This window comes from Enoplosus armatus, chromosome 7 (genome assembly GCF_043641665.1).
Source record: "Enoplosus armatus isolate fEnoArm2 chromosome 7, fEnoArm2.hap1, whole genome shotgun sequence".
Taxonomy (NCBI): Eukaryota; Metazoa; Chordata; class Actinopteri; order Centrarchiformes; family Enoplosidae; genus Enoplosus; species Enoplosus armatus.
The window spans coordinates 12,392,004-12,405,779 of record NC_092186.1 but is presented as its reverse complement, the minus strand read 5'-3'; the positions used below and the strand labels follow the sequence as shown (position 1 = coordinate 12,405,779).

Sequence of the window (13,776 nt, the reverse complement as noted above, 5' to 3'; positions counted from 1 at the left end):
ATACAGTATGGGGTATCCCTAGCTGCTCAGTTTACCCACATTTGACCCATAGGACACTGTGGGGTCAATCGAGGAAGTGGCAGAAAACCTCTGGAATTGCCAAAGTGCCACAAAGTGTCAGTTTAGCACATTTAGTGGCAAGAAAGCTCCTGCCACTGAGTGGTGAGGAGGTGATCTATTATCAGTCTCAGCTCAATGTGTCACACTGGGCACAGATCCCACATTGAGGGGCAATGCACTACCCCCCCACTGTAACTGCAGTATATTGAATTTAATGGCCTGAACTGAGACTCACATGGTGTTACAGATTTAAGTGTAAATCCATTGTCTGAGTATGAAATTTCTATTGGATGGCTACTAGTATCTACTGTATAGAACCATCTCTGTGTATCTGTGCCAATAGTGTACCCCCAGACTTTAAACATGTGCTGCAACGGGCCAATGGAGTATCTTCAGCAAAGCGTGTGCATCTGTCTTGGCGCTGCAACAGCATGAAGCCAATTATAGCGGTTAAAAGACAGAGGGTTTGTGGCCTGTGGTTGGCATGAAGGCTGCAATAAATAACCGAACTGTTGACAGGAAACTGTTTGGCTACCGTCAGAATAATAATGAGGTTATTGCTACCCGCTGTGAGCGTATGATCACGGTTTGATTATTTTTCTCATCCCACCCACTGCTGCTGGCAACCACATATGCGTGCCAACTGCGCACAGACTCGCACACAAGAAGGGAAAATGCCCCGCAGGTGACCACCTTGGCTTCCTTCCCTGATGTTTAAGTCTGGCTTCTCTCCCTCCATCTACCTTTGAAGATACAAGGAAATGCATTATGATACTTCAGTCCCTACAACAAAGAGTGTTGTTCCTCCTAACACGTGAGCATGCACACATGCACATGCCAGCAGACACTTAGAGCAGATACAGACACAGATACAAAGGCAGACTCAAAGAAACACACACTCAGTATACTCTGCTGCACACTTCTTTAGCTCTGGTTGGCAGTAGCATACCACGGTGACAGACAGTTAGATTGTTCCTGACCATTGACTTGCGCTCTCTGCTCTGCAAGGTCTGATTTCATAGTAGGAAATATGAGAAGGGTCCAGGAGAGGGTTCATGGCTGGGGCAAGGAGGCACTCCATACAGTGGGTCTTCATATCTCTGTGTCACTCTGGGCATTCTCCCCTGACACAGCTTTCAGCCCCTCCGTTGTCTGGAGCCCCCTTCCTGGGTTTTCTCAACCTCCCTCCCCAGGATTGGTGCATTCCAGCTGGGCACAGTGCCTGGGTGGTCCCCCCCTCCCGTCCTCTATGACTGGAGGAAGGAAAAGGCAGAAAAATGCAGCGAGGGCCTTTGACCGTGAGGAGCACAATGTGAGCGTTGATGATGGCGGCGTGGATGTGATGCTTACCTGCCACTGACCCATACAGCTGTCATAGCCCAGCATTTCACAATCTGATGATCCACCCAACAGCCAGGGGAAGATGCCTCGCTGACCTGTCACCTAGATTGGACTGATAAGAACCGAGGATGGACTGACCCGAATCTAACCTTCAGCATGAATACCCCATCTTCATAATAAATCAGCCTGTGCTTCATGCTCACTATGCCACGCACTTTAAACTGAATATTCACTGTATCATAACCATTATTTATTGATTCATTCAAGATAAACAGCATACACACATTGTGAGAATAAATACAAATACACACCCAAACAGCTATTTACATTAGTAGGGGCAGATATAATCTCATAATCTAACATTCAAACGTAGTGAGAGAGGTCAGACAGTGTCGTGCATACACAGGAGCCTGTGTTGTACAGTGGGATTGTAAAGCATAAGAGGCAGTAGTGTAGTCATATTTATACGGAGGTGCACATGGTATATTGCATGGTTTCACAGTGTACCCACTTCCCCTTGGCAGTGATTTTGCAACCACTTCTTCAACTACCTTGTGCACGGTACAGACAGATCAATGATGAGACCAGAGAGCGATGCAGAGTGAGGGAGATGTCTTCGCTTCTCACATAGTCCAATCTACACCTTCAGGAGGTGAAGTAAGAGTCCTGCATGGAGTAGAGGCGGTCAATAGGGGTGAGCAGAGAGGAGTCCCCCAGGGACAGACAGTCGCTGTCAGCCACATGACACAGAGGGTCTCTGTCCATGTCCCCGTACAGACCCTTAAAACCTAAAAAAGACAGAACATCATTGGATAATTAGGCTGTAATCTGATCATTCCTCTGATTTCTGGGAAATGTAGGATCCAGCGTTTCTGGATCTTGATTCATACTCAGGACTGAAATTGAGTATACATCAGCCTCTGATTTACCAATTTTGACCATCTTTAACTAAAGTGCAATACTAAATCACTGGAGAAGTTAAATATATAATTTGGAAGAGTTGTAAAGGACTTTTTAATGAATTTGCACTCTACAAGGGATGGAGAAAAAAAAACAAGAGAATCTCACAATATGAACAAATGCAATATATTAGCCCTGCAATTAACGCTACCTTTGTAAAGAATATATTATAATGCTCCATTATTGTTGTAATTGTACTAGAGAGGTGTTGATTCAGGCCATTGTTGGTGGTGTTGTTTTATTAAATCATATTGCAACATTTTAATTTTGCGTCTGAAATTATTTGGGACTGACGGACAGAAACTTGCATCAGAGTTTCCCCACAAATTGAATTGCTTTATCTTTATCAATATTTGCTACATTTAAAAAAAATTGTAAAGATCGGGTAACATTTTTTCTTTAAAATCAATAATGCTTTTGCATATATACCTTTTAGTTGGTCACACACTGAAACGTAAATGTGAGTTAAAGAACAGTACACCAGGAAACACCGCTACAATGCTGAAGCTAACCAAATTGAAAAAAATAAACAAACATAAAGTACTATTGGGCATTTTAAAATAATAAACTTTCCTTACTAAAGTTTTGATTTCATGTATCATATTCACATAATGCCAATAAATCATGTCATTTTAAAATATTTTTTGTTAGTTTTACTAATCACACTAATCCCAGACACTTTGTAGAGCAATACTTTAAACATGTGATTCTCCATCATGGTTTGACAGCACTGAAGTCTTTACCGTAGGGGTGCATGTGATCCCCTGGCATCTGAGGTGGGGTCAGGCCCTGTCTGAAGGGGTCCATGTCATAGTCCTGCTGCTCCAGTGTGGTGAGTCCCATCTGCTGCTGCTGCTGCTGCTGCTGAATGTGGGTATAGGAGGACCCCAGGCGCTCCATCTCAGAGGTCAAACCCCCACAGGAGGGCGCTGTGGTGCACACACAGGAGATGGGGTTCACTGCTGTCTGTTACAATAATGTCCTTTAGAAAGCTTTTGTGCCCTGTTCTACCTTCTATTAAGTGGTTTCTGTCAGAAATCTTTTAGAGCAAAATACATTTATGTCTAGTATTCAGCCTAATCTGACTCCCCTGCCTTTGTATTATTGATTACTTAATTTTGTCTGCAAAAAGTTACTTGAAAAAACTCCTTGTAGTTCTACAAAATGTTCTCATTGCTGAGAAGGAAGAGGTACATTTAACTTTGTCTTTAGGATGTATATCTGAGTAATAAAGCACTAAAAAACATTTTAAAACAAATACCTGTGTGATGTGATGGCTGCTCCTGGGTCTGCTGCTCCTGCTGCTGCTGCTGCTGCTGCTGCTGTCTCCTGGCCAGTTTCTTCATCTAAAAACATGCACCAGCAGACATAAAGCTCACATACAGGCCTAATGTAAAACATTTCTCTCACTCCACAGTGCCCCCACCACCCAGGCATACAAGTGTGTTCACTCAATTGCAAAGTATTAACAGCGAGGTAAAGGACATCTTTCAGTGGAGGAGGGGAAACCACACATGAGCCCACTTTGTGAGGAAATATGGGGTTTAATCTACAGTGATCTCGCAGTGAGATGTCATCAGTTTCCTGTATGAAGAGATAACCAGGCTGATTTCCACTCTGGCATACAAACAAGGTGCAGAAAGAGCCCTTTTATTAGTAGTGCATATGACTGTGTGTGTGTGTGTGAGAGAGAGAGAGAGAGAGAGAGAGAAAGAGTGTGTGTGTGTGTGTGTGTGTGTGTGTGTGTGTGTGTGTGTGTGTGTGTACTTTGTATTACTTTGGCTCTTTGGTTCTGGAACCAGACCTGCACAACCCGGACGCTCAGACCAGTCTCTGCTGCCAAGGTCTCCCTTACCTTGGATCAGGATTCAGGGGGAGGGAGAAAGTAAGAAAGGGAGGGGAAAAATAGGAAAAAAGAAAGGAGGTCACTTGAAGGTTAAACATTTAAAAAAGAAAAAAAGTCAGATCTACCCATCTGCCTAATAACAGTACAGAACTATTATGTATAGCTGAAATCCCGCCATACTTCTGGGCTAACTTCTACATTTTCGCATTGAGGAGTAATTTCTTTGTTCTCTCTGAAAAGCATGACAATAAGGAATGAGGAGCTCTTCATTTAAAAAAAAAGATATAAAACAATTATTAATTTCTTCAAATTAAAAAACGATATTTCTTGTTAAGTTTTGATACTGTAGCATGCTAGTCTATGTTATATCCTCATTGAAATGACAAGATTTTCAGTTTTTAGGAGGAATTACACTAAGAATGTGGACAGAAAACAGCAGTATAATTTTTTTCAGAGAGACATAATTAACACCCTACCTTTCGGCAAGGCTTGGATGAGACCTCAAAGGAGGCTTTAAAGGTCCGTCTTTGTTGAGTGGTCAGAATAGTGCGTGGCCTTTTGGGACGTTTGCTCTCCAGGTCTTCTGATCTAGCTCGTCTGCCTTTAACCCTCCCAGATTCCTCCTCTTCTTCTTCTTCATCATCACTTTTACCTTGGGGGCAAAAATGATTGAAAAGCAAATGTTTATTCACCTACAAGTCATTTACATGAAGAAGACAAATATTGAGGAACAGATTAAAAAAAGGGAAATTCATGCCATCAGTCTGAGATGTTCAATGCATCACTTGCATTTAGTTATTTTGTGATTAAGAGTTGTGCTTTAATCTTTCAATTTAACCACTTTCACTCAACTTGCCTGATATCTGCTTCTGTTTGTGCCTACATTTCCCAGGATGCCTTTTAACAACATAGAGAGACAGAATGCCCCTGGACCACTTGAATTTCTTAGTGAGGAGATGGAAAAGTAGTAGCCACAAGTAGTTTTAGTCATAGTTGTAGACATTAAAAAAAAGCAGGCGTTTGATCAATATCTGACGCCATATCATATTGTGTTTTTTACTTATTTTTTAATAAGTTGCAGAAATTTTACCCAGTAACAACAGGTTGTTGTTTTTTTTTATATTACTGTTGGGTTATTTACTCAAACTAAAATATGGTTATTTTGACCCAGTATTGGACACAAAAAACAAGTTTTACCTTTAAAATGTTACAAATTAATTGGTTATACAGAACAGCGTACATATGACATTCAAAACCACAAAGGACACACAAAGTATTAATAATCAGTAATGAAAAGTGATATGCAAGCTTAAAAAGAGCTAGATTAGATATGATAATAACAGTTTGCAACCATACCATATTTAAGTAAATAGCTCAACAGTCATGTAAAATGATACTGACAGCTGGGTCAAAACAACTGATTTTCTTGGGTGGTTTTCTACCCAGTATTGCATTGGTATTGGGTCAGTTTTGGCCTAGTTTACATGTAGAAAACACACAGGCACACACACACACAGGCACACATACTGTACACAGCCTGTACCTGTGTCGGAGGAGGTCGGGCTGGCCAGACACTGGTGGTAGTCCTCTCTGGCACACAGTAGCTGTCCCTCCCTGAGGACGCAGCGGTCTCCAGTCTGCAGGCGGCAGGAACAAACGCTGCAGGTGAAGCAGCGCAGGTGGAACACAGCGGCCCCTGCACGCATCACCAGCTCTGCAGGAGAGACGGCCTCCGCACAGCCCCCACAACGGACCGCAAACAGACTGCAGAGAGGGATAGGAAGGTGGGGGTGTAACAAGGGAGGAAATAGAGAGAAACTGTAAGGGCTCAGTAAATAGCAGAGAGCAAGGCTTTTGTTTGGCTGACTAGAGTATAAGCTAAGACACTCGAGGACCTCTCACACCTCAGTAAGAAGGGACTCCATGAGAAAGAAAATGCTTGGTTGACTTGGGGAATGTTGCTGAGTCGAGCTGTCACTCAAAACAACCTGACTTCTCCCCTCTCCTCCTCCTCCTCCTGCCCCGACCACTCAGACACATACCCTTAGCATGGCGGGTGTGCATCTTAGCGCCTGGCAACCAGGACTGGTGGGCTTAGCCTCAGAGACTGTTGCCGTGGCTCCGGCTGCCGTGTCCGAGGCGGTGCTCCTGGGGAGGCAGGAGAAAGGCTCTCGGCAGGCCATGGCTCCAGGCAGAGGGGGGGAATCAGATCTCCCGGTGGGAGAGGCTGAGCCGCCGGTCCCATGAATTATCTGCGGAATTATCCCTAAGTCTGCTTAACCAGAGCGGGACAAAGACAGAGCCAGCCCCCAAGCAGCAGGACCATTGTCCGCTGGCTGACACCGCGGCATTTTGGGTCTGTCACGCAGGATGATGCGTCATCATTCTGGAGCTGGTGTTTGTCTCCAGACCTGACTGGGTCACCAGACCAGTCAGCCCAAAGGCATGAGAAAGTGACAGCTTTTTTTTCTTCCATGTTTTTGTTTTCACATAAAAATACTTGATGAGGCCTGCATATATCACTGTTTCAATCTGAGATTTTTTTTTTTTTTTGCTACTTTGTAGCCATTAGAGGTTGTAGACTTAGAGGTTAGTGTAAAATAAAAAAATGTAACTTGTAAGTTTTCTTTAATAACAATCAATGCAGCTACTCTTGGACAAATGTATAAAAAAATCCCTTAAATGACAGAGTAATATTGGCCTTTTAGTATTCCTCTTGTATTGGTCACCTATGTGGTCAACTGCAGATATGATCAACCACAGCACATCTGTTTCATTAGAAAAAAACCTTGATCCTAAACTTTATTTTATAGTCATTTTAATCAATGACTTAATTGTTTATTTATGTATTTGGTCTCAGACAGTTCTTCTTCTTATTGTTATCATTGAAAAGATGTTGTATCACCAAAAGGAAAAATGTTTTTTTTTCTTTTGCAAGCAATTTTGGCATAAAAGTGAACATGAGCAGAAATATTAGCAATAGGTAATAAACCCACACCTAAAAAAGATTTCACATTAAGTTTCAAGTGAACAAAACAAAAATTTAACACAATATTTACAAACAAACAGAAAGCTCATACTGAACATAAAGCAAACACCCGGGTTGAGACATCCCTGTCAAAAGGTCTGGAGCTGCAACATCCTGAAGCCAAACATTGCTGGGACCTCTCACTGTTGCTGTGGGGTCGCTACGGAAACAGTAAAGCCCATTCCCAGCAGCTCAGGAGGGTCAGTCAGGCTGCTTGACCCATCCGAGTCGTCTGTTCCACGGCCTCAATGGTATGCGCTTTAATATGGCCAACATACCGTCTGCGGCATGTGCATTCCTGTGGCAACACAAGATGCAACACTGGAACATTTTCAAAGGAAGTGTGGCAGAGGAAATACTCGGAATGTTTCGATGATGCTGCTGCAAAGTACTTGATTAAATGTCTCGATATGATGCTAATGCTCGATGTCAGTGAAGTAGAAACTCCGGGCATTAATGTTCATGTTTCGAGAATCGCTTTTCCATTATATGCCTTGTCCAGTTCATCTTATTACACCCAGTATTCTTAAGCGTTGTTAATGCAAAGGTAAGAGTACCTCCAATACTTATGGAGCAACTCAAGGTGTTTAATATTTCAGAGTTTCCGTTGTCATGATTGGCCCAGAGGCCCTGCCAGGAGAGCGGGAACACTCAGTCACGCTGGATTTAGACACGGCAATTAGTGACAAGATCATTACAGAGAAATAAGTCAGCAAAATCCCGTGCTCCTCCACACTGACCAGTGTCAGGCACTCTCAAGGCAGATGCACTGTATAACAAGATGAGTGTTTAGCAGAAATGCACACACACACATACACATTTACTCTGGAGCAAAGCCCTCCCCTCTCATTGTTCCTGCCCTGACTTCAGTGCTGACCTTTGGCAGTCAGGCAAACAGACTGCTGGTCTAGTGGACATGCAGAGAGACAGATCCTGTTTCTGGATCAGGTTAACATGGATCCTTTGCTAAACACACACACCAACAGAGGCCGTGTATCAGACACAGATCTGCGGGTCAAGTGCACCGCCAGTCGCACCGCTGATCTGACGACCAATCTGATGTCCAGTCCACTTGACCGCTGAACCATTTAGCCAATCTCAAATCTACTGACATTCTGACCAAGCTAAACATCGCATTGTCAGACAGTAGTTTGCATGCTGCTTCATTAAATTACAGAACAGTCTGTTGTATGTATTGTGTGTCCCGTGTGACTGCTACACATCAGGAAAACAAACTGTATAAAATATATGGACAATGTAATCATGTCAGCATTATTTATTACCAACATCTCTGACAATCCTGTAATGTGTTGTTTTGTTTTGGAAATATACAAGTAAACCTCATTACACATCACAAAATATTAAAAAACTGCCATGGAAGAAAGTAGAGACTGTTATTATCATTATTATTATGTAATTAGTGAATTTGAATATGGAATCATGCAAGAAATATTAAGACAAATGTATTGATTTACATAAGGATGGCCAAAAGAAAATAAATCCATCCAATCATCTGGATCACTAATCATTAAGGAGTTACTAAAGGTTGACTGATGTGTCAGTGTCAGAGTTTATACCAATCCCATGAATATTGCCGATGGTTTTAATACGTTCTTGTAAATGTGGCTGTTCCGTGGGCTGATCAGACTTCAGGTCAATGTAATGTTTTGAACTCATAAAGAGCAAGTAAAATGATAAAAATTTAAAGAAATTCTGCCACAGGACACTGTCATGTGAAAACACATTGAAAATGATTGACTATTATTGATCCTCTAAATCACATTTTTCCTAATCTTTACATTCTGCTGCTGTACTGCACAAGCTACACTGGTCCGGTAATTCATACACATGTATTCAAACTATTATCAAACGGCCTGATAATCAGTACAGTTTTGTGAAAAAAATACTAAACATAAATAGCAGTTATGTAACTTGTTTGAATTGTTTCATTTGTACTGAATAACAAGATGTCTGTTTAAGCTTCAGAGACACAGCATTTAAGATGTTGTTAAGAAATGCCCTGTTATCTAAGAACATGCATCCATTAAGGGCTGCCTTTCTAAAAAAGATCAAAATTAGTTCACAAGGCGCCTCAAGGTGCCACTGTGAATACCTGTCACACATGTTTTTAGCTTTTTTCTATTTCATTTGTATGTGATATTGCCCTGGTACGCTTTAACTATTGTTGTAGTCCCCTGAATGCTTTGGTTGTTTTTATTCCATGTTTGTTGGTGTTAATTTGATATTTTTAATACTTAATAAAATCTGGGAAGGATTTGGTTAGTTAGCTTCCTTCCTGCCATGTCATCATCTTTTTTATATGAATGTTCTGCAATTCATTGATATAAAATAATTCACCATTCTGATAGTGGTTATATATGTATTGGACCCAGTAATAAAAGCCAGCACTGATGAATTTGGAGTGAAGAGGAATAACATAAAATGAAATTGAATACTGGTATTATTGTCTTTTAGCTGCCTCGAACAGGCCACAGGCTAAACGTGGTGGTCTGGCTAGCACTGATTTACCACACGAGGAAAGGGAAAAACAAGATTCAGCGTGTGGTAAGAGACAAATGTTGTCACAGTATGGAATAATCGTCACTTATGAGCCGGTTTCACACTAGTCCTGGATCAGAAGAAGGGAGGGATTGGAGCACAGTTTGCCTGTGAGAGAAACACTGAGACACTTTTAAAACCTTCATCATAGACAAAAGTGGTGCTCATGTGTTATAGGGCGCCATAACCCCAGACAGGACGAGCAGAGAGGTGGAGACGTGAGACCTCAGAGGCAGGGCTCTGGCACCAGGCCTCCTGCTAATTGGTCAGGTCAGATATCTCACGGTCGGCTGGGCGTTGTCCCACCGCTCGACACAGGGGCTGCTGTGAGCAGAGCTTTCCAGATGCCACGGCACGTAACGCCAGGGCTCATGGAGCGCACTGTCCCCCAAAATAAGTTCACACCATCCACCGTCTCTCTTGTAGGGATGCACCAGACCTTCTGACATATGGCTCTACCCTCCTAATTACCTCTCAGCCCTGAACTTTTCTCTGTGCTGTGATCTCCGCTGATCACGCTAAGCACTTTGACTTGCTTGATTTTACAAGAAGCCACTCTGATTTCCATTCATCCATTAAAATTTGACCATTTAGCCAGTTAAAATGTTTAAATTAGCTCTCGGTCATCATAAAAAATGGCACATTTTAAATGTTCTGCTAACACATACTCTGCTCACAAAGGTGCCTTGGCCTCTAACACCACTGCAGTGCAATTTAGCTGACTGGGAACATGATGGTGGGGAGCATTTTGGACCAATAACATTTCTTGTTTCCCTGCCTGCTTGGCAGAACGGCCGTCACTAAATTGTTCAGAAATAATGTGAGCTGCTGCCTGTTAGAGGGTGCACTTTTTGTTTTGGCTCTTGTTTAGGTGGGAGCATGTTTTGGAGGAAGAATGAGGGGATGAGGTAGAGGCAGTGGGCGGGTAGGAGGGAGCCGGGCGATCAGTGATGACGGTGGGAGTTTTGGGAGGGGGGACCGCCTCATCGGCGAGACCATATGTTGTCCCCAGCTTGCAGTTGCCACGCCAATGGGCCTCCAAATTTTAACACATTTTGACAATGTGTCAGTTGAGCTCTACCCCTGGTTGTGTGCTTTATGTGTGTGTGCCGCATGTGTGTGTGAAGGTGTGACCGTGTTGTTTTGCATGTGTGTGTGTGTGTGTATGGACACTATGCAATAGTCTCGCATTCCAGCTCCCTGGCCACCCCTTCCTCCTACAGTCACCTTGTTCTCTTAGTGCACTGTGCCAAGTTCCCTGGAAGTCAACTTACACCATATACACACAAACACAACTACGCATGCACACACACGCACACACACACACACACACACACACACACACACACACACACACACACACACACAACACAATGCTTTTGCCATGAACTATAAAATGTGCCCATATTTACAGTATACAAAACTTTGTAGGAATAGATTAAGTTTAACTTACTATAAAGATAAATCTCTGTGTGTGTGCATATGAGAAAGAGAGAGAGGGACTATGAGACACATAGTCCCTCTCTCTCTTTCTCATATGCACACACACACACACACACACACACACACACACACACACACACACACACATTCTTGGTCAAGGTCAGATCTAGACAAGGGTTCTGTTGTGAAAATTGCCTTAATAACACAATAATTGTTGGACCACGAGCCACAATATTGAATAAAATAAGACAAAACAATATAACAACCTATATCCAAATTAAAAGTACATTAATAAAATGCCATTAGATGTTTTTCCTTCAACATGGACTATAATGTTGGTAGTATAATTGCAACATATATGCATGTGCCAAAACTAAAAGTACATAATAGCAGGACTAGAAAACAACTAAATTATAATGTAAAAAAATCTTGTATTTAAACAAGCAACCCGCCGCAGCTAATATTGGATTATCTTAGCATATTACATACATTTAATCATTATTTGATATAAAGTATATAATATATGTTACTCTTTACCAAGTTAAAACCAATTTAATTAAACTGTGACCTCTGCATGCAATGACTTTAGGCTACATCAGGAAGAAACATTGATAGTCACATAACTTTGAATTAAAATAAAATAAAAAAAAATTAAATTGTATTTCTTAATGCAAAACCTCAGAAATAATGACATTACAATGTGAAATCGGATGCGCTCAACCCGGGAAATCTGAGGCTGAAAAGTAATATAGGCCTATGGATGCTTCAGTGTTTTGTGATTTCAGCTGTCACATGAGGAGAAACCACACAGTAATGAAGAGTTGGAGATCAGCACTCACTCAGCGTAGTCCCGCTTGCAGTAAAGTTTGCGGTCCCTCAAAAAGCAGGAGTTCTTGAGCGCGTCCCCGCACGCCGCGCACCGCACACACTCCTCGTGCCAGAGGCCGTCAGTGACTCTGAGCAGGAATCTGTCTCTGATCAGCCGGTGGCATCCGGAACACACTGCCCTCTGATCCATATCTGAAATGATGGGAAATCCTTTAATTAGGACACTTTTCCGATCAGCAGGACGCAGCAGAAATATTGGCTAATTGGCCTGAACAAAGTTTGATGGAGGGGCCGTTCAAATGCGGCTTCACCTCGTTATAGCGTGAGGAAAAGTACTTAAATAGGCAGTTTCTTAATTAAAAAGTGGGAATTATATACTGAGACGTTAATTGTTTTTAATAGTTTCTCACTGTAGTTTAAATTGACCAAATATTAAGTCCGTTTGATGACCATGTGCCAAAAATTAATATAATCACAAATGAAATTAGTTTAAAAAAAATGCATTTTTAAATTCCAAATCTAACTTCCGAAAGGTGATTATTATAATTATGTCATCAAGTTTTACCCACCCAAGCATAATGCCGGTCGATCCACCATTTCAACCCTCTGAAGAAACATTGTGAAACATATTTTGACCAACTTTAATTGAAGGAAAATGAACATTGTAAAATAACATTTTACAGGCAGTTATTATTGAAGTTGAAGCAGCTCATACCTGTGAAAACGCGAGCTTCCAGGCGGTAGAAAAGTGTTTTCAGCTCCCAGTTCTTCTCACAGCATCTCCGGCGCTCTAAGTCCTGCTGCAACTTGCTGCCCGGAGCAGCAGCGCATCAAAGTTTCTCCTCAGAGCTTCCGACGACCTCTCCGAGTCCACTGTTATTGACTGTTTAGGATATCTATCAATTATCCTATTAGGGCTGACCGGGAAGGAGAGAGAGAGAGAGAGAGAGAGAGAGAGAGAGAGAGAGAGAGAGAGAGAGAGACTTCCTCCATGTGCAGGTGCCGGTTACCTCTCTATCTCCCCCTCCCTCTCTCCCCCTCTCTCCCCCTCTCTCTCTCTCCCCCCCCCCCCCCCCCTTTCTCTCTCTCCACGTTGAATGCCTCAAAGTTACCAGAGACGCACATGAAGGGTTTTTTTTTTTTCATTAGAAGCCAATAATGTATGTAGTGTTCATGAAGTAAAGTGCAGGTTAAAAGGTCATACATTTAACGGATACATTGTTCGTTTGTTCAATTGTTATTTCTAGATTGCTCATTATTGTATGATAGATAGATAGTTAGATAGATAGATACTTTAACAAACTTCATTAAGTTTAATTAACTGGGTTGTCAATTAATATGCCAAATATGTAATAAACAACAAAAACAATAAAACAAAAGTGCTCAGTGGTCAATCAGTTGGATTCTACAATTCTTTGCACTTTATATTGTGCTAATGTTCTTGTTATGAATCAAGACTTTAGATATTTTCAGTAGAAAGACATGAAGAGTCCTCAGCAGACAACATACTATATGCTAGATCTGGATTTAGATCATTTTGATATATGTATACAATACCTCAAAAAGACCTTTGGCATTTCTGTACAGTAGCCTACTGCAATGTCTTGTTACTTATCAGTTGACATATACACTGGTACAGATATATCTGTGATTTATAAGCCAATATATCGTCCTGGCTCCAATATATTCCATATTTTGTTGTCTTGCTCTT

General features: G+C 41.8%; 1 protein-coding gene across 1 annotated transcript; it reads right to left on the bottom strand.

Annotated features, from left to right (window-relative positions):
* Nucleotides 1–2,046: 2,046 nt before the first annotated feature.
* On the bottom strand, nt 2,047–12,662 carry lmx1a (LIM homeobox transcription factor 1, alpha). The gene is made up of 8 exons (XM_070909399.1): nt 12,635–12,662; nt 12,077–12,257; nt 5,751–5,971; nt 4,684–4,859; nt 4,139–4,216; nt 3,623–3,707; nt 3,105–3,290; nt 2,047–2,189 (listed from the first exon to the last, which is right to left on the bottom strand). Exons 1-8 carry the CDS (start codon nt 12,660–12,662, stop codon nt 2,047–2,049), a joined length of 1,098 nt encoding a protein of 365 aa, XP_070765500.1.
* Nucleotides 12,663–13,776: the final 1,114 nt, after the last annotated feature.

What these genes read in the sequence shown, in the direction of transcription:
- lmx1a (XM_070909399.1), bottom strand. Translation starts at nt 12,662, where the DNA reads ATGGTGGATCGACCGGCATTATGCTTGG. An exon ending in TCGACCGGCATTATGCTTGG is followed by an intron (nt 12,258 to 12,634) that starts GTGGGTAAAACT and finishes CCATCATTTCAG; the next exon opens with ATATGGATCAGAGGGCAGTG. An exon ending in TCCAGAACCAAAGAGCCAAA is followed by an intron (nt 3,708 to 4,138) that starts GTAATACAAAGT and finishes GCATGTTTTTAG; the next exon opens with ATGAAGAAACTGGCCAGGAG.